The sequence below is a fragment of the Lissotriton vulgaris genome, chromosome 5 (assembly GCF_964263255.1).
Source record: "Lissotriton vulgaris chromosome 5, aLisVul1.2, whole genome shotgun sequence".
Taxonomy (NCBI): Eukaryota; Metazoa; Chordata; class Amphibia; order Caudata; family Salamandridae; genus Lissotriton; species Lissotriton vulgaris.
In genome coordinates, this window is record NC_141693.1 from 69,503,189 (window position 1) to 69,530,532 (window position 27,344).

The following is a 27,344-nucleotide window of genomic DNA, read 5'->3' on the forward strand; positions in this document are numbered from 1 at the left end:
TCCACAGATAGATGTACACATTCACTGATGAATATCTTCAAACTGCGTATACACAAATCAACAAACTCACACTCTGTAGGAAAGTAGGATCTGCTTTCATGGTCACCCCTACTTTTTGCTGGTGTCATTATGTTTTACTGACTAGTCTGACAGGGATCCTGCTAACCAGAACTCCAGTCTCTATGCTTCCTCCGTAAATTGGACATGGTGAGTACTTAGGTACCATCCAGATTGGCTATTGTTCTAAAGTACAACTGGGGGACTGAAGCATGTATTATTCCACCCATGGGAGATCACTCAAATTGAGACTACAAGCCTGACATTGCAGCCTAAGCCTGACATTGCAGCCTGTGCAAGCTGGTGCTAGCAGCAATTACAACAGATAAACGTTTCCTTATATCTGAGGTCACAGCTCTTAAAACCTATAAGTCACCCCTAAGGCAGGCCTTTCAATCCTGAAGGCAGGGTGCTGGGTCCTAAGTGAGAAGGTGGCCCTGCATGAGCAGGACACCCCTACAAACTTCGGAGTACATTCTACCGGGTTGTAAATGCATCAGCCATTACGACATATAGAGTGGCCATGCGTTATTGCGTGATGACCATCTCTAAACTGGCTGTAACGAACCCTGCCATGTTTGGTATCAAAGATGTTGAAATCATACCCCAACATCTTAAACCCCAACATCGTACACGGTGTTGGAGGTATGATTCCATGCACTGTAAAGTTCCTTCAAGAGGCCCTCAGTTCTCCTGTTAAGAGTCTTCTAGATCTGGACAGCAAGCTATGGCTGCTGCCGACTAGAGACACGATTCTGCCCCTGTGCTGCTGAGCCAGACTCGGAAAGCTGGGAGAATAGGTTTCCTCTCACCGGGAGGTGTGACCACCTCTCGACATCCAACATAGGACAACTCGTGAACGGCTCCTGGTCTTCCACAGCATCGCCTGGTCCACACAGCTGCAACCTTAAGGGCACAGTCAACTCTCCAGCATCAATCGACATTGGTGGGCATTTGTCTCTCGTGCCTACTGGCCACTCCTGAGTGGCATAGTCTCTATCCCTTCTGCTTGCAGGTTCTTCTCATCTCAATCGAGCTTTGGGTTCCTCCGGGCCCCTTCATCTTCTTCTCCAGCAGCACTTTCCTGAAGTCCTCCATTGTGGTCCATAGAGGTTTCTAAGGTCACTTCACACCTATGCACCCGGCTTCCCTGGTATAGGTAACCTGGTTCCTGGGGTATCCATGGGTGGAGTGACTCTCCAACCTTACATCTTCCATTGGGTTTCTTCAGAGTCCACTGGGAAGGGTCCTTCTTTAAAATTGCAACGCAATTTCCCTATTGACTAACATTGAGCATGTAGTTGTGTTCCCACTCCGCACACAACCTCCATAGGGCTCATAAATACTCACCAAGGGTGGTTCCTTGGGTCCCCGGCTCTAATACATCTTCTGGGTCCAGAATTGACTTAGGTCGTGGTTCGCATGTCACTATTTTAGTATATGGTTTGGTCTCCTCCTGGAGAGCACTGTGTATTTGTGCTACTTACGTGTTCTAGTCTCAAAGTATTGTGTGTATTGTGAATATATCTCCAGGTAGGGGATATTGCAATGTGTTACAGAGGTTTTGTAATAAAATACATATTTTTATAACTACACTGTGTTAATCTTTTTCACTTAACCTATGCCATAAGATTAAGGACTGGTAAATAAGCTGCTTTACACTCCTTCTGGGCTGAGCCTGAAGGCTGCTCTCCACAGCTACCACTTAGAGAGCTTTCTAAGGTTGTCTAAGACCACTAAAATCACCATAAGCATTCATTGGACTAGCACAAGGGTGCTGCACTTACATAACTGAGCACAATATACTAAGCCAGCATCTCACACACTCTCACTTAGGCACACTATTACATACACATGCTCACACACAGATGCATATATAATCTCACCAAGGTATAACTCCAGACCTATGCACACACAAGCTAACAGAGGCACACACTCCTACAGATGAACATGTTTTTGCACACTCACAAATACCACCAGAAAATGCAGTATGCAAACCCATAGAAAGGTATTCAAACATGCAGGTAAAATTTCCACAGTCAATAAATACAGACTAAAGCATATGCAACTTTCAAACGCACATACTCACAGATAAGCACATGCATTTCCATACTCTGTGGCTCGAAAGCCATAGATGCATACCCAGACAGACACAAACACTCATCCATGGCCACAAAAGCACACAAACAAAGCTATGCAGACATGCATGCACCCCACAACAAAGCGGGAACATGCATGCAAACGTACACACACACACACACACACACTGGTACATACTCACAGACAGATAATGCCACTCCTTTTCACACATACTCTAACACACATCATGTAAGTAATACCTACGACCATGGCCAATTTCAGCCTCAATATCCAAGTACAGTGCCTCTGGTCAGTATATTTATCTGGTGGAAACCATGACCCAGTTTGTAGCATCTGTGTGTCTTGAACTTTAAGAGGTCACACACAAAGGACTGGGCACAGTCATATACAGAGACACAGCACTCACTGCAGCCACTCACCCTCATGGTTTTGTATTGTTCCTCTTCCTTGAGTTTAGATTCCACATAATATTTCAGCTCTTTCTTCAGACGACACGGCCACTCTTGAAGTTTTGCCTGCAGAGATGAGAGCGCAAAAAGTAAATGCTCAACTTTAGTGTGGTCTTACTTGCAAAAAAGAGTTACTACAGTACATGCCCAATCTGTACATACCAGGAAATACAGTAATATTGCAAGTACCAGTCACAGATATCAGGATTGTGAGCACCACCCCCAAGTATCGCAGACAAGGACACAGACAGCGGTGTCACTTCTTTGGACTTGTTCTTGCATAGAAAACCTAGGGCCAGAATCCCTGCTCCAGGTAAACAACGTTCATCACTGGCACTTATGCAACTTGCTAAAGACGCTGTGCGTACTTTAAGCCTAAATGCATGGACACAAATAGGCTTGGCATTAAAATAAAGAACACACTTTCTTCCTAGTAAAATCAAAATATTCCAGAACAAAGTGAAAATATCTAAGCTAACAAGTTTCCACAAGTCCATTAACCCCTAATGCAGCCCATTATTAGAAACAGTTTTGGGACTCCAGGCATTTAAAAATGTACATTATCTGTGAATTTCCTATTTGACGCTCATTAATGCTGACTGTGCTGCAACCTAGTTTCCCCCTTCAACATCCTTCAAGCACTCTTTCATGCACATTCTGGACGACTTCATTCCGAAATAGACTCTTCCAACGCACAGATCACACGCTTAAAGAAGGATGGAGAAGGTGTGTGGTCATACTACACCTCGGTATCAAGGGCAACTAAAAAAAGGAAAAAAAAACGTAAGCCCATTAAAGACATCTCTCTGTAAAAAAATCAAGAACATGCCCACCAAATATGTCACAGCATAACAAAAATAAACGAATAAACGTACCATCCTAAAACAGGAGAAGTTCAACACCCCACTAAAAACACTAAATTTAGAACTCAGCAGATGGGTTACTCCATCACAACGGTGACAGATTAGCCGTTTGGAAAAATATAAATCCCATAGGATATAACGGGGTTTATATTTTGGCAGATGGGACATCCGTCACCGTTGATGGAGTAACCCGTCTGACGAGATCTAAAACAGGCCCAAAGTCTAACCTCAGATCATTCATCATAGCAACTAAATCCTTTTACTATAAAATCTCCATCAGTGATGTAAACAACAGAAGCAAAGCCCTCTTACTTCATAAAATCGCTCCAAGGAGAGGCCCTTAAAGACTTCCACCGCATTTTCAACATCTCTCTCAGCCAAGGAACACTCTTAAGTCAAATCAGATCTTCCCAGTGCTAAAGAAACCACCCTAGGACCCAGCCACACTCTAACTAGTTAACAGTGCTCTCCTGCTCATTGAGAAGAACAACCGCTGTCCTCCTGGTCATGGTTCTGGTCCGGTTCTGGAGCTCTTGTCAGACTTTGACAAGTATCCTGAAAAAGCCCATGGATTGTCAGACTATCTTGAAATGGTTCACATCCTACCTCAGAAACTGGCTCCAGTTTTTGCAAATGTGTTCTATAAGACCACAGAAGTTCCCTTTCTCCGGCGGAGTACTACAGGTCTCCATCCTTTCTCTTATTATCTTTAACCTCAACATCTGAACTGCCGGATCCATTCTTACAGACAGCAGCATCAAGATCCATCAATATGTAGATGATCCACAATTCTACCAAAAAATATTCTTACCCAACAACATTTTCAAATCCTGCCTTAAACTCATAGCGGCTTTTCTATTTCATCAACGAAAAGGATGGCAAAATTGGGGGCAAAGACTGCCCCATGGAAGTCCCTTTACATTGTTGGTGATACTTGTCATTAAACATAAAGTAATTTCTGGTAAGGGCTACTTCTAGGAGTGAGATGATAATCTCAGTGGGTACTAAATGTGGTCTAGGGCATTTATTTTGATGAGTTTGAAAGACTGTGGTGCCGTTGTCCTGTGGAATATTTGTATAGAGGGCTTCTATGTCAAGAGTGACCAAGAGCTCTCATGTGTGGTCAAATAGTTCTTGTTCAAACAAGTTGATTATAGGGGTGGTGTCTTTGACATAGGCTACAGTGTCTTGAACAAGGTCACGGATGAAACAGTCGATATATCTGCCTAGTGGTTCCAGGATAGATCCACAACCAGAAAGAATGGGCCTACCTGGGGAGGAGGGGAGGTGTCCTGGTTTTTATGGATCTTTGATAGTGTGTAAAGTACCGGAGTACAGGGGTTATTGTTATTGAGATATAGGTACTCTTTATGACTGATGAAGCCTAGTTCTTCTGCTTACCTGGTAATTGTTTGAATGTGATTCTTGATTTCAGAGAGGGGTTTGTATGTCAATGGTTCGTAATGAGCTGTGTTGGCAAGTTGTCACCACCACCTTTGTCGCAGGGCTTGATAATTTTGTTGTACATGCTTTTGAGTTTGGTGAGGCTTTTTTTCTCCTTAAGGCTGATGTTTTATGGGATGAAGTCATGGTGGTTTTTCAATTTGTCAAAGTCTTTTAGGACTAGGGGCCAGATGTAGGTCGGTCGGTAACGGCCGAAAATCAGTATTTTCGGCCGTTACCGACCGGTATACAAGATTTGGCATGTAGGGGGCAATATTTTACCGAATCGGTAAAATTACCGATTCGGTAATTTTACCGATTCGGTAAAATAAAAAATCGGTAAATTTACCGATTTGAAGCCACCCATATGTAGGTGGGACTCTTCAGAGTCCCAGGAGCCTTAACGAATCGGTATTTTACCATCAAAACCAATTTGATGGTAAAATACCGATTCCGGTGTGCATGCACATGTGTGCATGAACACCTATGTCATGTGACAGGCAGACCTGCCCTTAGGGCAGGTCTGCCTGCCACATGGCACCTGTGCCTGTTTTGGGGGTGCCAGAGGGTGTCAAAGTGACACCCCCTGCACCCTTGTGAATTCGGTATTTACCGATTCGGTAAATACCGAATCGGTAATGCCTAATCATTCCTATGGGCTTCAAAGCCCATAGGAATGAATGGGCATTACCGATTCGGTATTTACCGAATCGGTAATTAATGAATTGTTAAGGATTCGGTAACGAATCCAGATGTTGGGACCTACATCCCATTTACCGATTTTGAAATACCGAATCAGTAAAATTCGGTATTTCAAAATCGGTAAATGGGATTTACCTACATCGGGCCCTAGGTTCTCAAAGGTAATGACCTCTGGGGGTCATGAGCCAGTGGGAGGGTTAAAGGTCGACTTGGGACATAGTCCTGTAGTGTCAGTGTAGGGTGTAGTCTCTCTATCCTGAAAGAAGGATTAAAGTCGTATTTTCCTAAAGAATTGGAAAATCTCTGTCTGGATGTTAAACCAATTGGGTGTCTTGGCCAAGACATATAATAGCCCTCTACTCAATAGGGAAATCTCTGTTGATGCTAGCTGGTGACTGGACATATTAAACATGGGGATTTGTTCTGTGTTGGGAGGGGGATCCTCTATCCCTGCACTTTTCAATATTGGTAGGCCCATTGATAGAATTTGCATCTCGTCTGGCGCTCTCCTGGGGGTATGATGTATCGTTGCTTCCCCCTGCCCCTCTCTGTTTGGAATGACTAACCTCTCCCTAAAAAAATTGGATTGTTGGTGGAGGTACTGGGTCCTACCCCTGGGTCAGCAGAATCAGAGTCTGCAGATGAGTCAGAGAAGGTTACTGGTTGTTTGTTCGTAAACCTACTCCAAGTGCCTGCCTGTACTGGGGGTTCGTGAAGTAGTTGTCTAAGAGGTAGGGGTATGTTTTCTCTTTGCTGTAATTTTTAATGTCTCTCGTGACCATGGTGGCTTTCTTGTAATGTTTGAATTCATAGAAGTCGGAGATGGTTTTCTCTGGGTTTTCAAGGATCGACCAGGCTGTCTAGTTCTATACTTGCTTTCTCTAGTTCTAAGATCTCTTCCAGCTCTCTCTTGCTGTGTTCCAGGCACCGCTGTGTCTATCCCTAACACCATCCAGTGGCATGAACAAGTGGTGCCTAGGTGGGCGAAGCTGTTTTTGAATTTTTTGTCTTGTAGAAAGATTGCTGGGGTGTTACGAATTTGTAGGCCTAGGGGTATTATATCGGCCTTTAGGTATTATGTCAACATCCGAGCATGCAGCTCCGTGCGGATGTGTTACTTTTTTTTAGGTGTTCTAGGGCTGTTATCTTGTCTGTGGAGCATCAGTAGGCTGGCAGTGGTATTTGGAACAGGGAAGGACCACTTATGATTTTGGCTATATAGTCCTCCGTATAAGTTGGGACGACAGGTGTATAGGGGGTGTAGGCCAAAGTTTCTGAAATGAAATAAAAAAGAGATTTATAGAGCGCAAAACATTCACCCAAAGGTATCATGGAGCTAGCTCCGCACCCAAGAGATAAGAACAATGGAGACAAGCTCAAAGATTAAAAAGCCACATCTTTAAAGCCTTCCTAAATGGCAACAGGTGATTTTCCTTCTTGATCTGTACTGGAAGTCTGTTCCAAAGTTGGGTCGTACTGACCAAAAAGCTCCTTCCCCCCCAAGCACAACTTTTAAACCTGGGAACTACCAGGTTGTGAGTGTGTGCTGAGCGGAGCTGGCGGGCTGGAACGTAAGGCTAGAGGTTCTTTTTGAAAAGTAAGGGCCCCGCATCGTGAGTGGCTATAAACGCAATGCCTTAAATTCTATCCGCCTTTTTACTGGCAGCTTATTCAGCTCTTTGAGCGCTGTAGCGACTGATTTATATTTTGGGATGTTTAGCAACAGACGCGCTGCGGCGCTTTGCGCAACTTGTTGAGACAGTTTTTTCTGAGGTTCATAAAAAGCTCAGTACAATAATCTACTCTGGACAGTACAAGCGCTGAAACCACTAGTTTCCTCAAATCAACTGGAATGAGTAATCCTTCTTCATATTTTCAAGGTATAGAAGGAGACCAGAGTGACCTGATTGACATGACCTTCAAAGGAGAGCATAGAGTCAAATGTCACCCCCAAGTTTTTTATCTTATCTTTTAAGTTGGGAAGTGGGACAAATTCTGGGGGCCACAGTGCGGGGGCCCAGAAGTTGGTGTTTTTGCCAAAAAGTAAGACCTAAGTCTTGCTAGCATTTAGCTTCAGACAGTTAGCAGACATCCAGTCCCCCACCTGGCGAAGACATGTGTGGAACTGAGCCATTGTTTCGTCGGAAGAGCCAGTCACTGAAACCACAATCTGGGTATCATCTGCGTATGAAATAGCAGAGAAACTCAAAGATCTAATTAGCATTGCCATTGGGGCCACTTAGACGTTAAAAAGGGTAGGGCTCAACGACGATCCCTGTGGTACCCCACATGGCAGAGTGAAATTCGATGACTTGTGCACAGTAAGAGCCACAAACTGTTCCCAACCTGACAGGAATGATTGTAAGAGGGCAAGTGCTTTTCCTCTGATACCAATACCCTCCAAACCTGCAATAATTTCTGATGGTTAATCATATCAAATACTGCAGAGAGGTCAAGCAGCACCAGTGCTGCATTGCTTCCTGCATCAATGGTCTGCCTAATCATTTCGGAAGCAGAAATCAGCGCTAGTTCTGTACTGTGTTGCTTCCTAAACCCAAACTGGGAAATGTCTAGACAGGCATGCTTTTCCAGATAATCCGAGATGAACGTATTCATAGCTTTCTCCACCATCTTTGCGGGCAGGGGGAGCCTGGAAATTGGTCAATAATTATTAGGGTCTGCTCCATCCAGATTAACTTTCCTTAGGAGGGGGAGAACGGACGCCAGTTTCCAATTAGTCGGAAAGATCCCAGAAAGAAAAATTTGATTACAAATGAGTGTCAAATGTGGCCAAGAACCTCTGGCAGCAGATGAAACATTTTTGGTGAACAGGGATCAAGGGGGGACCCGGATTTGGTGGACATCATGAGATTAATGACTTCCTCCATTGTTACTAGGGGAATGGAGAGAAGATCATGCAGATCAATCCTATCCGCGAATACCGAAGAGGTTTCCATTTCCACCATAACTGTACCAGAAGTCCCTAGAGGTAACAACATCACTGGGGCAGCACTCTGTGAGGACTCACCATAGACCACTTTCACTTTGTCTTGTAAAGATGTGGCTAGAGAGCTACAGAATGTTTCGTTCAGTGGTAAAACAGTCTCCTCGGAGCATTTGGCTAGAATTTTCACTGTGGAAAAAAGTTCCGTGGATGAATTATTTGCAGTTAGTATGGCTTTGGTAAAGTAAGAAGCTTTCTCCTTATGTACTAACTTTTTATAGTCAAGTAAAGCTTGTTTATAGACCAGCTTGATGTTAGTGTCGTTGGACAGTCTCCACTTCCTTTCCAAATGGCGACACTTTTGCCTTTCCAGTCTAAGTTGTTCTGCGAAATGAGTCAGACAGAAGGGCGATAAAGCCTAAGGAAAACTCAAACGAGAAAAACCACTTTAAGTGGTAACCCTTGCAGTGAAGCTTCTGAACGTAAGATATATTTAAAAAAACAAGGGGACCCAAGTAGTCTGAACAGGGGTAGTCTAAGGTATATTAAAGAATAATGGTACATAAGAGGCCAAGGAGGTCCTCAGGTAGCCCGGACTACTGTTATTTAAAAGAGTGTTAGTCAGTGAGAACAAAGAAAAGCCCTTGGAGGACTTGTTACGCAATGTATTCAAAGACACAGGGATAAAACGACATCACATTTATTGACAGCGTAAATGGAGTGTCAAAGTTCTACTTTTTAAGTGACAGTTCTGGTGCTCACACACGAATATAGTGAAAGTGCGTGAAGTGACGGGTACTAGTAACATTTAAAATTTCATCGCATTGACAACATTGAAAACTCCATGCGTGGCTTGATGCGGAATAGCACTGGTCATTTGAGGACAGAGGTCCAGCGCAGGCCCTTGATGGAAAAGGATCCTGATTGTCTGCCAACCCCGGGGGGCTTCTGTCAAACAGATCGTATCACCGGAAGCGCAGAGATTCATCTGTGATATCATGGACACTAGTCGGGCTGCTGGTGCAGCGGGGAGCTGATGGGGCCAGAGCTTAAACGGCCACCGTTATATCTTTGTGGATCGGCAGCACTCACAAGAGGAGTAGCTGTGGGGGCTGTGACAAAGGCCACAACGGGGTGTGTGCCCCCTACCACAGGATAAGGAACCAACAGCACTTGGGTCTGCCTTCAAGTGGAGGCGACTGGATGGGTGAGAGCAGGCTGGCGCAGTGGCGAGTTTGGGTGGGTGCGGGCCCCATCGGACATGGAAGCCAAGATATCGGATAAAGGATCCTGACTACTATTTGGGACTGTCACAGGGGCCCCCTGGATGTGTGTTCTGGGGACGGGAGGTGGATGTTGCTTCCCCCATTCTATTGATTGGAGGATCATCGCAGCAGAGTACTGAAGGACAGCATTGGGGATTGGGATATGGGTGTGGACCATGTGACATTGAGGGGACTTGGTCCTCCCTCTACGGGGGACAGCAGCTGGTAAACCATTGCCAGACGTTGGACAACGGTATTGTTGGGCAGTACAGGTAGGGTAGTAAATTGAGAAAAATCCTAACTTTAAGACTTTCGGTATTCACAGAAGGCATTTAGGAGTCCTAAAGTTAGGAGTCCTAACTTTACTACTACTAAACTGAGAAAAATCCAAATTTTAAGACTTTCGGTATTCACAGAAGGCATTTAGGAGTCCTAAAGTTAGGAGTCCTAACTTTACTACTACTAAATTGAGAAAAATAATAATTTTAAGACTTTCGGTATTCACAGAAGGCATTTAGGAGTCCTAAAGTTAGGAGTCCTAACTTTATTACTACTAAACTGAGAAAAATCCTAATTTTAAGACTTCCGGTATTCACAGAAGGCATTTAGGAGTCCTATAGTTAGGAGTCCTAACTTTACTACTACTAAATTGAGAAAAATCCTAATGTTAAGACTTTCGGTATTCACAGAAGGCATTTAGGAGTCCTAAAGTTAGGACTCCTAACTTCTGTGAATACCGAAATGAGTAAGTGTCTTCTGTGAATACCAAAATGAGTAAGTGTCTTCTGTGAATACGAAAATGGTAGTAAGTTTAGGATTTTATCTTAAGTTAGTTCTGTGAATCGGGCCCTATTGTCTATATGTAAAGGTAGATATAGGTAGACTATATCTAAGTGAACAGACCTGTGGTGACAGTTTGGAAGGCACACCAGGGGTGGCACAATACATGCTGCAGCCCCTGGTAGACCTAGGGTGCACCTATGCCCTGGGTACCTATGGTACAATATACAGGGGCTCACAAGGGTGACCCAGTAACTAATCTGGTATGCACCTAAAGTGCAAGGTATCAATTTAGAGAGAGAACAGCTGGGCTGTGGGTCTGATTAGCAGGCCCACAGCATATTAAAGTCGAAAAACCAGAGAATCACAGCAAAAAGTGGGGGTGACCATAGGAAGCAGACCCTACTCTCCTACACAAGCTTCCTCTTCCTTGTGGCACGCTTCTCTCCGATGCGGTGCGGTGCAGTGCGACGTGCTTTTTCACGTTGAGTTGTACTTCCAGCTCCTTGCGACATGCAGTTCCTCAGGAGGCCCAAAACAGCAGCAGGCACTTCCAAAAGAACTCTGGGGAGCTGGGGGTTGAAGTCTGTTGTCCCTGCGACTTCAGCAGGAGGCAAGCTCTTTTCCAAGCCCTTGGAGATTCTTCACCAGTTGAAAGCAAAGTACACAAAGTTCCTTTCTTCTTCCTTTGGCAGTAAGGCAACCACTGCAGGCCAATCCCCCAAGCAGCACTTCAGCTTGGAAATAGTCTCTCCTCAGTTTCTTCAGGTTTTTCTCCTCAGTAAAGGTTTCTCCTTGTATTCTAAAAGTGATCTAATTTCATAGGATCAGGGTCCCAATATTTATACTGTGGTAAATAAAATAATTACCCTGTCGGAATTTCTATACATTAACAAGGATCATGCATATAATGAGAGGCAGAGTCCGTGGTGTCCGATTCAAAAGGGCTTTAATTCAGTAACTCGAGTTAAGGGAGAATCGGGTTCCATCACCACTAGGGATCAGGAAGGATCATCATCTGAACTTTATTCACAGAGTTCATTATTTATACTTAAAACATACATTAACTTGCATAGAGAAGGCGGAGCGCTCCAGGCGGAGCAAGCGAAGGAGAGAGATAAGAGCACATGGGCATGAAAAAGGGCGTGTAAGAAGGCGTACACGTGGGTGTTCACTTGATGAGTCATAGGTGTGTCATAGGTGGGTGGATACATGGAGGGGGTCTGCATGGTCAGCAGGAACCTTTACCCTACTTGTGTGCACAATTTGGTCATGACGTGGAATTGACGTGTAACTGGGGGAAGCTGGGGGGAGCTGACTTTCGTGCTAGTAGAGGAGTCTTGGATGTCAGGACGACCTGCACTTCTGGTATTATCTGATATCTTGAGTTTGGAGGATGTATTATCTGACTAACAGGTCGCTCGAGCAAAGGCTGCTCATCACTAAATGCTAGTGTGTGCATATATTTCTTTGTGCATTGCGTGGGGCCATGAGCCTTCTATGGATGTGGGTTCTGTAAATCACTTGAATGGAGACAGAAAGGCTAGGCCCTATCTTCTGCAGGCGGAATATGTTTACCCTTTTCATTAAGCAGGAATGTGTTTCTGTGGAGCAGAGCAGATAACTGTAGGCAAAATACTGTCTTGGCAGGCCGAGTTGGGCACCTCTCGGCTGAGCAGGAAGTATGTGAGAGGTCAGGGATACATAGCTAAACTGCAGCTTTCAGAGTGTCAGGAGGCATGGAGCCTGAATTTGGGTCCTGGCTCAGCTGTGCCACAAAAACGAGTTCATCTCGACTTTTAAACGTGCACCATGTAAATGCATTGGTAACATAGGCCTCAGTGCAGAATAAACGTTTCTTTCATGGAGGGCTTGGTAACTGACATGCTAACATTGGACGGAAATGCAGTGGCATTATTATTACAGGCATGAGAAGAGAATTGCATGGTGACATGGACATACATGGGGTATATGTACATACATAGGGTGCATGTAGGGGACACACTGGCCACGTAAAATTTCTATTTCCTCATTCCCTCCTTGTCCCCTACTGTGCCCTTCAGGACACATCGATATTCATGATACCATATATCTGATCATACAGCATCATTTGCTCGTCTTTTTTCTTTTGTATACGTGGATGGGGAATACAGGCAGTGGCACACAAGCCGCAAATCGCCGGGCCACATTGCAGACAGAGACAGCAACTGAATATAATAAGCAGTATCATTCCTAGGAATGACAACACTTTCCATCCCCATGCTGATATTACACTCCAGAGCCAACCGGACCAAGTCCATGTGCCTGGGTTTTGGTGTATCTCGTGAGCTATCTTATGGAGTCTTGTTATTGCTGCATACACGGATGGCGCGTTATTAGGAATAAACACGCAACAACTGGAGCCGATCACTCTACAAGCCTCGCCCCTATCTGTCAGGATGACGTCAAGAACAACGCGATTCTGAAGAGCAACAAGTCTCATAGCAGACTGCTCCTCGGTCAAGTTCGCTAGAGCAGAAGTAGTCTCATTCACTACTGCTTCCAAAGTTCTTGTTAACCTGCATATGAGTTTACTGTTTTGGACGGGACCTATGAAGAAAAAGAATCCTTTATTGAAATCTGTATATTGCTCCAAAGCTGTCTCAGTCTGATCGACAACTGGGGAATCGGTCTCCCTCTTGTGTCTAACATGTACTAGTCGGGAATCTCGATGATAATGGGATGGGGCTAGAAAGACGGGTGGCAGTAGGAACGCTATATAACACGTCCCACCCCAGTCTAAGGGCAGACGTACATAGGCTGTCTGACCGCAAATGAAATAGGAATGGCGGGAAGCTTTGAAAGTAGACTTTCCTTTATCATTAAACTCGACCACAGTATTACAATCACTGTGTCCTAAATGCATTGATCCTTTCTTTCTAACGCATAATTCACCTTTTACTGGTAAGACTGTTATGAATAGTGGACCTGTATTTTTCTCGGACTGGGCATTCAGAATCATAAAATGAAGGGAAGCATTTCCTTGTTCGTACACTTCATTCTCTAGATCTGTTCCTTTTCTCTGGGGAAGACCATCTTCGTCTGGAAAACATGCCTTATTCATTACTTTATTTAAATCTCCCCAAATCCACTCGCTCTGGGAATCTGTGAACTTTCTGTCTTGTGATGACATTAAAGCAAACCATGCTCCGCACAAACCATTGTGCGAGAACGGGAAAGGAAAGAGGGGCAGAACTCCCTTCGTTTTCTGATAAGGTGGGAGTCGGCCACATACCCAGCAATTCGTTACAATGCTGGTCTGATGAGAATGGTGCAACATTCGAATAAAAGTATTGTTGCGCAGTGCTAGTCGATATGACAGTTCATGGGGTGGCAGATCACTGAATGTGTGCTCTATAGTGTCGTTAAAGGAAGAATGTATATGTGAAGCAATTGGAGGAAAGAAAACATGTAGCGTCAAGCTGATACATATAATCGATATACTTAGAAGAAACATAATGATCAGAGTTACTATACATCTGCTGCGTAGGGTCTTGCAGTATTTCTCTTTCTTATCTCTCTTTCTGCTATTCTGGTCTACGATCTTATACATGTCAGGAACCTGTCTAACCGATTCACCACAGGGTGGACTTAAACAATTAAACGCTGTCTGACTTACTAGACCGTAATTTGGACCTGTACTCCTGTTGCGGAGTCTTTTCTAACAAAGGGGGCTTTGAGTCACTAGTTTCGGGGCAGTCTTTAGTTTCGATCACAGTTCCGGTATTTCCATGGAATTTCTTGATGTGTTGGGCATGGATCCAACCCTTGCGTCCCTCGACCTTGACGGCAGTCCTCGTGGTAAGCAGTACTAACTTCGGTGTTCGCCAGCGGGGCTCGAGAGGGCTTGAACGATCAAAATTCCGGACCAGAACTACATCTCCTGGAACGATGGTGTGCTCTTTAACTTGGGTGTTGTCGGGGAAGGCGGCTGCAACCTGTGAACAACAAGAGAGGAGTGCAGACATCAAGGAAGCCAGGTAATCTGTCAGCATATTACTGTCAACATCAGTAATTTTCTTTGGCATAGGCGTACCCCACATATTCGGTGGTCTACCAAAAACCACCTCGTAAGGGGACAGGCCTGTTCTGGAATGAGCTACCATACACATGTAAAAGAGGGCAACCGGTAAGGCTACCATCCAATCCACGCCTTTTTCTGCACAGACTTTCGCTAATTTCGTCTTAAGTGTTTGGTTGTGTCGCTCTACAAGTCCGGCTGCCTCTGGGTGTCGTACACAATGGAACTTCCACTGGTACCCTAACAGAAGAGATACTTGTTTCATCAATTCAGAGGAGAATGGCTGACCGTTATCTGAGTACACGACACGGGGCAATCCGTACCGTGGAAAGAACTCTCGTACCAATTGCCTGGCAGTGGTCAGAGCAGTGTAATCTGGGACTGGGTACGCTTCTGTCCATCTAGATAGTGCACATACAACTACTAGGACATATTTGTATCCTCTACATCTGTCCATCTGGATATAATCCATCTGGAGGACTTCAAAAGGGTGGTCAGGAGGATGAAATCCACCTTGTTCCACTGGAATGCCTTTGCCTGGATTGAACTGGCAACAGATCATACAGGTGCGTACTTTCTGTTTTGCTGCTGCACGCAGGTGCTTGTTGAACCAAATATTCTGTAAACTGTCTAGCATTGCCTTTTCTCCTAAGTGTGCTGGACTATGTGCTGTGTTTATGATGACTTGTACCATAGAGTCAGGGAGAAACCATGTAGCTTTGCCTTTTGTCATCCAACCCTGGTCAGTCTGGACCCCTCCTTGTTCAGTCCTTTTCTTTATTTCGTCTGGAGTGGCATGTGTCTGTATATCGAGTACATCTTGTGAGGGATCCCTGACTGTCATGCAGTTTGTCAGTGATGGCACTTTTGTCTTTGTCGTGTCTGTTGGAGTGTCTGTTGGAGTCTGGGCTGTAAGTTTAGCTGTTCGATCTGCCAGGTCGTTACCCTGGGAAATGGTGTCTGTGGCTTTCGCATGTGCTTTGCATTTCATGATGGCTATGGCTGTAGGCAAGTGTATTGCTTCTAACAGAGCCTGAATAAGGGGACCATGCTGAATTTTGGCCCCATGAGAGGTCAGGAAACCTCTCTCCCTCCATAACACTCCGAAGTCATGAACGACCCCGAAAGCGTACTGTGAATCTGTATATATGTTTACTTTCAAGTTCTTGGCTCGTATGCAGGCTTGTGTCAGAGCGATGAGCTCTGCTGCTTGTGCTGACAATGTGTCTATTCGTTGTGTCTCTATGACTTCAGTATCAGTGGTCACGGCATATGCGGCCACTAACTCTCCTGTGCTTGTTCTCATGCATGAACCATCCACATAAAGTGTCAGGTCAGGGTCTGGCAATGCAATGTCTGTCAAGTCTTGTCTTGGTTTCGTCACGGTATTAATTACTTCCACACAGTCATGTGGTGCAGTGTCCACTGTGCTTGAGTGCAAGAGTGTAGCAGGGTTCAGAATGTTGCATCGTCTGATCTCTATGTGTGGCTGAAATAATGTCAGTTCATATCCTGTCAGTCTCGCTACGGTCAGATGTTGTGTCTGTGTCCTGTTCAAGAGAACTTCCACGGAATGTGGAACCTGTACTGTCAGGGGGTGTCCTAACACTATGGAATCACTCTGTCTTATTGCTAGGGCTGTTGCTGCAACTGATTTCAGGCACGCAGGCGGAGCCTGGGCCACTGGATCCAATGTACTAGAAAAATAAGCACAAGGCTTGTGTTTTCCTGCTTGATCTTTTGTAAGGACAGATAATGCTGTTCCATCTCGTTCAGTGACAAAAAGCGTAAAAGGCTTGCTGTAACAAGGAGTCGCTAAAACTGGTGCTTGACATAGGGCTTTTTTCAATTCTTCAAATGCAAGGGTATGTTCTTGTGTCCAAGGGAGGACAGTCAAAGACGCTGCCTCCTGTGTTGTTAGCTGTATGAGTGGTTTGGCTAGATATGCATACTGGGGAATCCATTGTCTGCAGTAAGAAGTGAGGCCAATGAAGGCTCGTACTTCCTTTTGTGTCTTGGGCTGTGAAAGGATGGCAATTAACTGAATACGGTCTTGTGTCAGCTGTCTACCCCTCTTGGACAGCAAATGTCCAAGGTACACCACTTGCTTTGCACAGAATTGCAACTTCGAAGGGGACACTTAGTGCCCCTTGTCTGCCAGAAAGTATAAGACTGTCAGTGATGCATGTTCGCAGTCTGGTTCTGTTCGTGCTGTAATCAGAATATCGTCCACATATTGGAGCAGTGCGGTGTTGGCAGGCATGTGAATGCTGTCTAGTTGTCTTTTCAATGCTTGGCTGTAAATACCAGGACTTTCTGTGAATCCTTGAGGAGCTCTCGTAAATTTAAAGTTGCGTCCATTTAAACAGAATCCGAAGAGGTATTGGCTCTCTGGATGGATTGGGACACTGAAGAAGGCGTTCTTTAGATCAATTATAGTGAAGAACGTTGCCTCGGAATCAATTGCAGTCAGTAATGAAGAAATGTCTGGAACCACTGGGTATTGGGGAATTATACATTTGTTCAGTTCTCGAAGATCAAACACTAGTCTGTAGACTGGTGGTGCATTAGGGTCTGTTCGTTTAAGAATAGGGATGACAGGTGAATTACATTCGTTCGAGTCAGTTTCTACTACCACTCCTTGTGCAATGAGTTCGTCAACAATTTTCAGCAATGCTACTACAGCATCATGTGGTAACTTGTATTGTCGGATTCGTGGCAGTACTACTCCTGGTTTGAGAGTGACACGGTGTGGCGTAATATGCATGTAACCTACGTCAGTCGGACCTTGTGCCCATAAATGCTGTGGTACATTCTGGAGTCTGGGATCAAAATCTTTCAACACATAATGTCCTTTAAAATCACGTAAAAACAATCGCACTCCTTCCGGAGAACAACAAATAACTGCTCCTAGTTCTTTCAATGTCTTTATACCAAGCAAATTTTCTGGACATGACTTAGTAAGTAACAAGTCTGTGGTACGGGACAATGGACCGACTCCTAGGGAAACTGGCTTTAACACTTCGTTAACAATAGGCTTTCCTGAAAATCCCAGGGAAATATTCTGTGAGCCTGAGAGGGGTGCCCCTGGAACCTCGTCATGACTGATGGTAGTTCTGCTTGCCCCTGTATCAATCAAAAATGTTCTGTCTTTTCCCAATACACGACTATGTACATAGGGACCCTCTTGATCTACAGGAACCTCAATAAGGGGCAAGCCAACCTCCCTCTCTAGGCTGTTTCACGAAAACTGTTGGAATTCTGGATAATCTGACTGTGCGTACTGGTACATTTGTTGCATGACTTGTTGTGTGGCAGCTGCTGGTGGGGGTGGAAAATTCGCTACTGTCTGTTGCGTGTTCTGTGGGGTGCTATTCTGTCTTGGAGGATGCGGTCTTTCTTTTGTCTTGCCTGTAGCTATATTGTGTTTCAGGACAGCACATTCGTTTACATAGTGACCTGGTTGCTTGCAATAATTACAGTTCCCTTTAACAGGTGCCGTGCCCTTTTTATTCCCATTAGCTGGTACTGATTGTGCAACTAGCACTTTCATTTTCGTATCTTTCATGCGTCTCTTTTCATGTTCCTGTTCCTCTCTAATTCTGTTCTGGTGATATTGTAACATTTGTAACATTTGGGAAGGGCTATTTGCTTGCCAGGTACTCTCAACCTTCAGTACTCTATTCTTGATCGGGGGTAAGGAATTCTCTACTAGTTTGCTCACAAAAAGATGTGGATACGATTCACTACTTGGCTTAAGGCCACTATTAATAGTAAAACATTTCTCGAATCTAGAATAAAAATCACTGGTGTCTTCGTCTTGTTTCTGTTTACAGGCTGAAATAGCATCCCAATATTCCTTTTTAGTAATCAATAATCTCAGCAGGACCTGTATCAGGAATTCAGGTAGTTCTTTAGCTTTTTCCCCAAGACCAACATCAGTCAAGTATTGCATGGCAAGTATCTATGAGCATATGCTGGTCAATTGTAACGTCTGCTGCTCTTAAAAGAAATCATTTACTCACTGTACACAGAGGCTACTGGACACCGAAAAGATTATCCAAACTGAACAGGGCCACAGTGAAGAGCTGCCCAAAGTGTGGTCTACAGATGGCTGATGACCTGCATATGTTCTGGCGCTGTCCCAGCCTGGACGCCTTCTGGAAAGAAGTGGGTACTACCTTAGAAGGGGTTTTAGGAAGACAACTCCCTGTAAGTATCGATCTAGTTATCTTTGGGGTCTCAAGTACGATTGTAGGAAGACCTTTTACTAAAGTTCAAGAAAACTTAATTTTCATACTGATTCTCTTGGCAAGAAGGGAAATTTGTGTAAAATGGATAACTCCGGTGCCCCCCACTCATAATGAATGGCTGGCTTCAGTTTTGAAAGTGTTTAACCTAGACAGAAATAAGGGGAGGAGCCAAGATGGCGACCTGAACGGACGCTCGATTCTCGGCTCCGCAAGCCGGTATATTTTGTACTTATATCCTGATCTCCAATCCGGCCCTGCACTGCAGCGGACCAAAGCTGCTACTGTACTGATATTCCCGGTGCTCCGTCGAGGTCCCTACCTGCTGGCTTCCCGAGGATATCGTCGCGTTTGGCGGGGTCTCCATGCTCGGACGCTGAGACCAGTGCTGCTCCTGGCCGCCGTGGACCTTCAGACCGGCAGGCTTTCGCTGAGTCCTGGAAGCGGGGATCCACTGTTTGGGAACAACGCCGCTTGATGAGTCGGACGGATCCGCCTTGCATCACCTGCGCCACAGCCCGCGTGATCGGTGCGAGAGGGTGCAGCCCTCCATTGTTGTTATCGTCTCCCTGGCTGGGCTGACCCGCACCGTCCGAAGTAAGTGGATCGCCCCAGGACTGCCCAGACTTCCACCGCGGCGGCAGTGATTCTCCTCTCTCAACGCTCCGGAATCGAGAGGCACCTTCGCCTGATCCCGAACTTACTGAGACTGTCTTTCTCCCCCTTCAATACTGCGCCCCACCAGGCACCGAAAATGGCGGCTGCCCTCCCTGCCGCGGAGACTCTCCGTCCGCATCGCGCCAACGACCCCCATCCTGACATTAAATGGACCGCGGTGCAGCGTCCATGGACACGCGTTGCGGAGCGGAATAATTTACAGACGGAGCCGACCGGCCGTGATGTTCTCATGGCATTAATTGACCTCAGGGCGGAATTGCGAGCACTAGCCAACATGACGGGAGGCACCATGACATGGCGGACGGAGTGGGTCCGACCGGCCGCCTCTCAGCGATGTACTGACTCAGCTTTTACGTGCACGGAGGGGAAAGTCGTGGAACCGAGAATTGACGTGGAGGTGCGGAATACCAGCCTACATCGCGACTCCCGTGAATGGCAATCCGGCATTGGTACCGAGGATACATTGTTGCACATCCCACTGGAGTCTGAGACCTTGCTTATGGAGAAGTTACTGTTTCCCCAACCTCCATCTACTCGGAAACTGTATCCCCCTGAGCTTGCTGCTTCTCAAGTGCCTTTTTCCCAGCAATGGAAGGTATGTCCGTCACTGTATGTGGGGGTGCTTCTACTGTCTGCCTTTTGTGCGGCTGCCGCCTGGGGACCTCCATTTTGTCCTCATCTCCTGTTTCCTCATCGACAGTGGCCATTTTATATCCCGACTCTGTACGGATTAGGCTTTCCTCTGTTGATGTGCTCAGGGGGACTGTTGCGCTCTGGCCAGGGCTGAAGACCTCTGTTTGTATATCGGGACTGACGAGCTAATGGGACTCGGACTGGAACATTTTCGGCTACGCTTTGGATTGTGAGCACCGCAATGTCCCACCCCGTTTCTATCGTAATTAATACTGCTATTGTTTTACTATATCACGGAGTGGGGAGAGACTATACGGCGGGTGTGTCCGGGAAGAATAATGTTAGGCCCTCCTCTGCCTTTCTGGTATATGCTGCCATGTTGTTTCTTGTTTTCAGGGGGGCGAGTTATCTCCAGGAACTCCATTCGGGGACGTACCCGGGATCAGGCCGGGGCTAAATTGCTCTTCCTTGTTTTCGATGTATGATATGGTTGAGTTGGGACTACCACTGTTTGAGCATGAGACTGCCTTCTGTTTGATTTATTCTCAGATTTGGATTTGATTTCCCCACCTGCAGTTTCGCTTGCCACCATTGTTTTGCATTTGATATTTTCGGGGAGGGGATGCTTGTGGGGCCGGGGGGGGACCGGGAATATGTTGAATTTGGCTCCTCCCTCCTCTTCTGGGAGTTGGGGAGTGGGATGTTTTTTCTCACTCTCTCTATTCTCTTTCCCACTTGGGGGTTCTCTTGGGGCGACAGGCATGCCTATTGGGGGGGGGGGTGGGCCGTGGCCTTCCGCTGGTATGCAGGGTGGGGGGATGGGTTGTGTTTTATGCTCTTTCTTTGTTTCTATGGCCCTCTTTCTCTTTTTCTCTTCTTCTTCTTCTTCTATGTTTCTTCACCTCTTTGGGGTCGGGGTTCAGTGTTCTTCGAATGATGATAGCTATCCTGGTCATTTAGTAGCCTCTACTCTCCTTGTAGTGTTATAATTTGTACTCGACAAAATCATAAAATTAAACCTTTTTCTATCCTCACACTATCGCTAGCGACTCCACATGATACTCCTTGCTTAGAGATGGCTTTAACGGCGTTCTGTCCGAATGGCTTCCTTTTTATCCTTCTCTTGTATGTCATAGCGGCCGGCCCTTCGGGGTTGTAGGCAGGCGCTGTGTATCGTGCATTTCATAAATAAAGGTTTAAAAAAAAAAAATAAAAAAAAAAACCTAGACAGAAATAGGAAAAATGCTTCTAAAAAATACAGATTCTGGGACTTGTGGGAAGAATATCATAAGAGGTGAATTTAAGGGAGGGGTATATATTATTTATGTTGTGCACATAACATGGAGGTATCATTTCTGGATTTCCCATTTCTTCTCTGTATAAAGTCCAATGATTACGCTATCGCAACAATGTCGAGGAAGGATTGCCAGAGTAGCAAATATGGCTAGCTCAACCTACTACGACACAACAATCCTCCTCCTTATAAGTGTATGGACGTAAGGGGTCTCTTTTCTCTGGGGAGCCACGAAGTTGAGAAAGGTCCCTGAAAACTCCTTACTATTAACTGTTGCGTAATGAGGACAAGAAAAAAAAAAACAAAAAAAAAAAAAAGACCAACATCAGGGTGCCGGCCTTTATCCTCTGTTTCCAATTCTGTCCAATTTATCTTTTTCTCTCCCACCTCCCAGTCTTTTTCTTTAAGTTTTTTGTAAATACCAGCTGGTAACAGTACTTTTAATAATTTAATGATGTCAGCGTACGTGTAATCCCCTATGCGGAGAATGTCTTTTAATTCACGGTGGAACCCCCCCGGGTCTTTATCATGGCAGGGCAGCATCTTTTTCATTTCCAGTATTTCTATTTTCGTCAAGGGTGTGTAAACGTATACTCGCTGAAGCTCACCCGCTGTATTTTTAACGGGATGAACCTCTCGTAGGGGGTTCTGTCTGTCTATGTGTAAGCTCTTTCTGTCGTGGTGTGGGGCAGGAATCATGCACGTGGTCAGAAAAGTCAAGTACTTATGCCGTTGGTCCAGAATGACATTAATTAATTCGGTACCTAGGCCTATCCATCTCTCTAGAAGTATATCGTCCAATAATTTATACAAGGGACCGGGATCAGAATATTGACTCTCGTACAACGTTATCAAATGTTGAACCATGTAAATACCAGCCAAACGCTGTTCGTTCTGGGGAAGGCTCAAAAAGGTCTGAGCCACTACGTCACCGTTATATATGTTGGCATTAGATACCCATTGAACGGCTGACCGGGCTAATTCTTGTTCGTGTACGGTGTGGGGTCTATCGCACTCTACTCATCTTTTCAGTGCGTTCTCAGTAGCTTGGAATAGATTTTCGAGGGAATATCTTTCTTTTATAGGAGGTCCCTGTTTGCGGTAGTCGAGGCACTTGGGCCTGTCAAACTGCCGTGCTTTACCTACGTAATTCATTTTATCCACTTCCTCTGTTTCGTGCTCAGCATCTTCTGATGCTGAATCCTCTTTCTCGTCAGACTCTTTCCTGTGTAAGTTTAGAATCTCTTTTCGTATTTTCCTGTACATGCATTCTGTCTTTCCCACTGTATCATGTTTACCGGCAGCTATGTTGTCACTCCAATCAGTCATACCTCTAGTTACTCCTTTGTCTGGCTGGTCTTGTTCCCTGATCAGACAGTTAATCAAAAAACGTAAAATTGTGCATTTAACCTCCACCTTTCTTTGTTCCATGGCCTCTTCTATACTCTCGGGTCCCTCCCCCGTTCTAATGAAATGGTATATTTTGTCTAAATTTTCCTTCATGCCTGGTAATGTGATCAGATACTCTACAGCACGTCTTAGTCGTAGTGAGAACACAAGCATTGCACCCACACCTGGTACTGGATCGTATATACAATGTGAAATCGTTACATTATGCTTATAGGGTGATGCTGTCATTTGTGGCGTTCGTTGTAGTCCTAACCCTTGCAGTGTTCGCGTTGCCGGCGATGTTTGTGGCATGTTTGGGGGCCCCCCTCCCACTGCCCCTTGTCCTAAGTCGTCTTTCACGGTTGCTGGAGGCCGCAGTTGTGTAAGCAGATCCTGTGGTGGGGGCGGAGGAAAAAAGGATTGTTGACAGAAGGGACAGGAAGAGGGAATTCTGCGTTTACATAATCCGGAGCGGGCTCCTCTAAATAGGAGGAAATAAAAGCCTCAGCTTCTGTCTGTTTATGTCTACGTACTTTAGTCGGTATTAGTGGCGGCGGCAAATTACTAGGTACTTCTGAGGGGGTCACTTTAGCTAGTCCTTCAGCGAGGACGGGATACATACCCGTGATGAGGGCATTTCTTTCTCTATCTGCTTGTTCTGTGTTGACCCGTTCCCCCTCTTCCTTTAGTTCTTTTTCTCTGGCTTTTTCTGCTGCCTCTTTACCTCTCTCTGCTTTGTGGAATTCTTTCTCTGCTCTCCTATGCGCTTCTTTACGCCATAACTCAATGGCATCTTTCTGGGACGGTCTAACTTTCTTTTTCCATAGTGCTTCCTCTACTTTCATGATGCATTCAGCATCCCATGTTCCTGAGGCAGGCCATCTATACTTCTCTTCTAGATCCTTCGTGTAATCTACCCATAAGTCTAAAAACAGTATGGCATCTAGCCCATGCTTCTGATACATAAAATGACCAGGTGTGTCTCTAGGCGGGACGGGAACTGACTCTTCGAGTATCCCTTTCCTGGTCCCTATCTGACGTAATTTCAAAAACAGTGGCATGTTGGAACTAACTTAACGAATACACAATATACACAAGAATAGACTGAAAACAACCATTCACACTACAACACTAACACATTAAAAAACAGATACATCCTAACTAGTACATAGGAAAAAACATGATCCTGAAAAACTGTTTACTTTATGTACTGCAAAACAGTACAACCATACCGGTCTCGAAAAGAGACACGTCTTTACCGTGCCTACCGAAATAGACACGTCTCTACCGTGCCTGTGTACCCAGACACGTCTTTACCGGGCTCAAATAAATGAACCCGTCTCTATGCGTTCCCAATAACGGTACTCACCGGGAAGCAGAACTTGAAGGCCTCGGAAACTCGATACTGCTTGACTGCTACTGCTGCTGCTGCTGCTGCTGCTGCTGCGCTTGCGCCTCGGAACAGGTGGGCCTCGGGATACCTCGGACCTTGCTCTCTCGGCTTGGGCTCTGGTTGGGATGGTCCGCAATCCTCACCGCCTCGTGTGGATGCCTGGTCGCAGTCTCCGTCTCCTCCGTGGGCCTGAGGGAGTAGGCAGGAAGTCCCGCTGTCGTGTACACTTGAAGTCCGTCACGGCTGTAGACGGGGGCAGGGGGCTGGACCTACATCTCCGGCGCGTGGGGAAGGGGACTGGTCCCTATTCGGGCACCAGATTATGTGGTAAATAAAATAATTACCCTGTCGGAATTTCTATACATTAACAAGGATCATGCATATAATGAGAGGCAGAGTCCGTGGTGTTCGATTCAAAAGGGCTTTAATTCAGTAACTCGAGTTAAGGGAGAATCGGGTTCCATCACCACTAGGGATCAGGAAGGATCGTCATCTGAACTTTATTCACAGAGTTCATTATTTATACTTAAAACATACATTAACTTGCATAGAGAAGGCGGAGCGCTCCAGGCGGAGCAAGCGAAGGAGAGAGATAAGAGCACATGGGCGTGAAAAAGGGCGTGTAAGAAGGCGTACACGTGGGTGTTCACTTGATGAGTCATAGGTGTGTCATAGGTGGGTGGATACATGGAGGGGGTCTGCATGGTCAGCAGGAACCTTTACCCTACTTGTGTGCGCAATTTGGTCATGACGTGGAATTGACGTGTAACTGGGGGAAGCTGGGGGGAGCTGACTTTCGTGCTAGTAGAGGAGTCTTGGATGTCAGGACGACCTGCACTTCTGGTATTATCTGATATCTTGAGTTTGGAGGATGTATTATCTGACTTAAAGGGGTCTCGAGCAAAGGCTGCTCATCACTAAATGCTAGTGTGTGCATATATTTCTTCGTGCATTGCGTGGGGCCATGGGCCTTCTATGGATGCGGGTTCTGTAAATCACTTGAATGGAGACAGAAAGGCTAGGCCCTATCTTCTGCAGGCGGAATATGTTTACCCTTTTCATTAAGCAGGAATGTGTTTCTGTGGAGCAGAGCAGATAACTGTAGGCAAAATACTGTCTTGGCAGGCCGAGTTGGGCACCTCTCGGCTGAGCAGGAAGTATGTGAGAGGTCAGGGATACATAGCTAAACTGCAGCTTTCAGAGTGTCAGGAGGCATGGAGCCTGAATTCGGGTCCTGGCTCAGCTGAGCCACAAAAACGAGTTCATCTCGACTTTTAAACGTGCACCATGTAAATGCATTGGCAACATAGGCCTCAGTGCAGAATTAATGTTTCTTTCATGGAGGGCTTGGTAACTGACATGCTAACATTGGACGGAAATGCAGTGGCAATAATATTACAGGCATGAGAAGGGAATTGCATGGTGACATGGACATACATGGGGTATATGTACATACATAGGGTGCATGTAGGGGACACACTGGCCACGTAAAATTTCTATTTCCTCAATACCCCAAAGTCCTTTGTTCTCTGAGGGGAGAGGGGCCTTTGCCCAGTCCAAACCAGTTCTGAAGCACTCTGTTTACCAGACTTCTCCTTTCCTTTCACAGTGCAGGGCAGGCACAGGAGGTGGAGTGTTAGACCTGGCACCTTGGCGTGAGTCTCCCTTCCACTTTTTGCTGATGTGCCTCCGATGTTTTGCTGGTTTTCCGATACTCAGGGCACTGCGCCACGGCTGATCCGTGCCGCAGTGCAAGTGCTCCCTACTGTAAATTGTATATACGATTGGTATCCATGATTGGTGCATTGGATTTACTGTTAGTCCCTAGTAAAGTGCACGAGAGAGTGCCGGGGCTTGTAGATGCCAATACTGCTGGTGGGCCTGCAGCGCTGGTTGCGCCACCCACCGAAGCAGCCGTAAAGATGTGTCTGGGAACTGCGACCGCAGAACCCGCGTGCGGTCTCGTACTGTCACGCTAGCTGGGCAAGTGTCCCCACTTGCCAGCACCGACCCTTCCCTTGACTACATATTAGTCACCCCTATGGTAGGCCTGCGGGCAGGGTGCGTTGTAGGTGCAAGGTAGGACAAGCCCTGATGTGCGTGGCATGTCCTGGTAGTGACTTACAACGAAGACCGTATTTCACTATGGAAGGCTACCTGCTCCATTAGGCCAGACTGAGCTGCGAGGATTATTACACCCTATAATCCCCGCAGGCTCAAGGAGCATGGTAGCGAGTCATGTTTAGTATGCCTGAACTCAGGATGATAAGATATGTCTTATAGTCAAGTGTATTTTAATATCCTGGGTTTGCAAACGCTACTTTTAGAAAGTTAGCCTTTGCTTGCTTAACCATTTCAGCCGCCTCTGCGGGTATGTGTATCTGACTGTCTGGGATGTGTGAGTGACAGGGCTGGAGGGATGACAGGTGGTGAATGCGCAGATTACACCTTAGTGGGAGGTAGGAGTGCCTCTTGACTCGAACTGTCACTGTGCTCGGCCACCACAATGCTGGCTCCACCCTCCTGGGGAGCGGCGGATGACTCTGCCGGCACCGGGCCCAGGAAGGGCGAAGCCCCCATCAACAAGGTACTCTGGCCACCCCTGTCCGGACAATGCTGGCTCCACCTCCTGTGGGGCGTCTGATGCGCCTGCCCCTCACACTGAAAGCAGAAGCCGGAGTACACCCGCGGGGGTACTCCAGAACTGAGAGTGGCTATGCAAAGGCCCCCCTGGCCTGCGAGAACAAAAGAATTGGCCTATAAAAGAAGGAGCCCTGCTCCTTGAAAATTAGATCCGGTTTGGGCCACAGAAGGACTCTGCCCTACGAGAAGGACCGTGAGAGACAAGGAAGGGTGCTGACTCTTGCCTGTGTCTGGTGCCTTGCTGCTGAAGGAGAGGAAGACAAAAAGACTACGAAAAGACTTTTGCTCTACTTGTGCCAAACTCTGCTAAAGAGATCTCCAAGGGCTTGCAACTGAACTTGCCCCCTGACCAGCGTCCCAGGACCAGTGGACGCTACCCCCTTGGAAGAAAGCGACTGCGG

At 46.0% G+C, this 27,344-nt stretch overlaps 1 protein-coding gene across 2 annotated transcripts in view; it reads right to left on the bottom strand.

Moving 5' to 3' along the window:
* Window positions 1-27,344, bottom strand: part of LOC147710201 (E3 ubiquitin-protein ligase TRIM39-like) — a 488,982-nt gene that overhangs the window by 393,080 nt on the left and 68,558 nt on the right. For both annotated transcript variants that reach the window (XM_086919949.1, XM_086919948.1), the window contains exon 2: window positions 2,577-2,672. In XM_086919949.1, coding sequence (XP_086776075.1) covers window positions 2,577-2,672 — 96 coding nt within the window. The remainder of the gene's footprint in view (window positions 1-2,576; window positions 2,673-27,344) is intronic.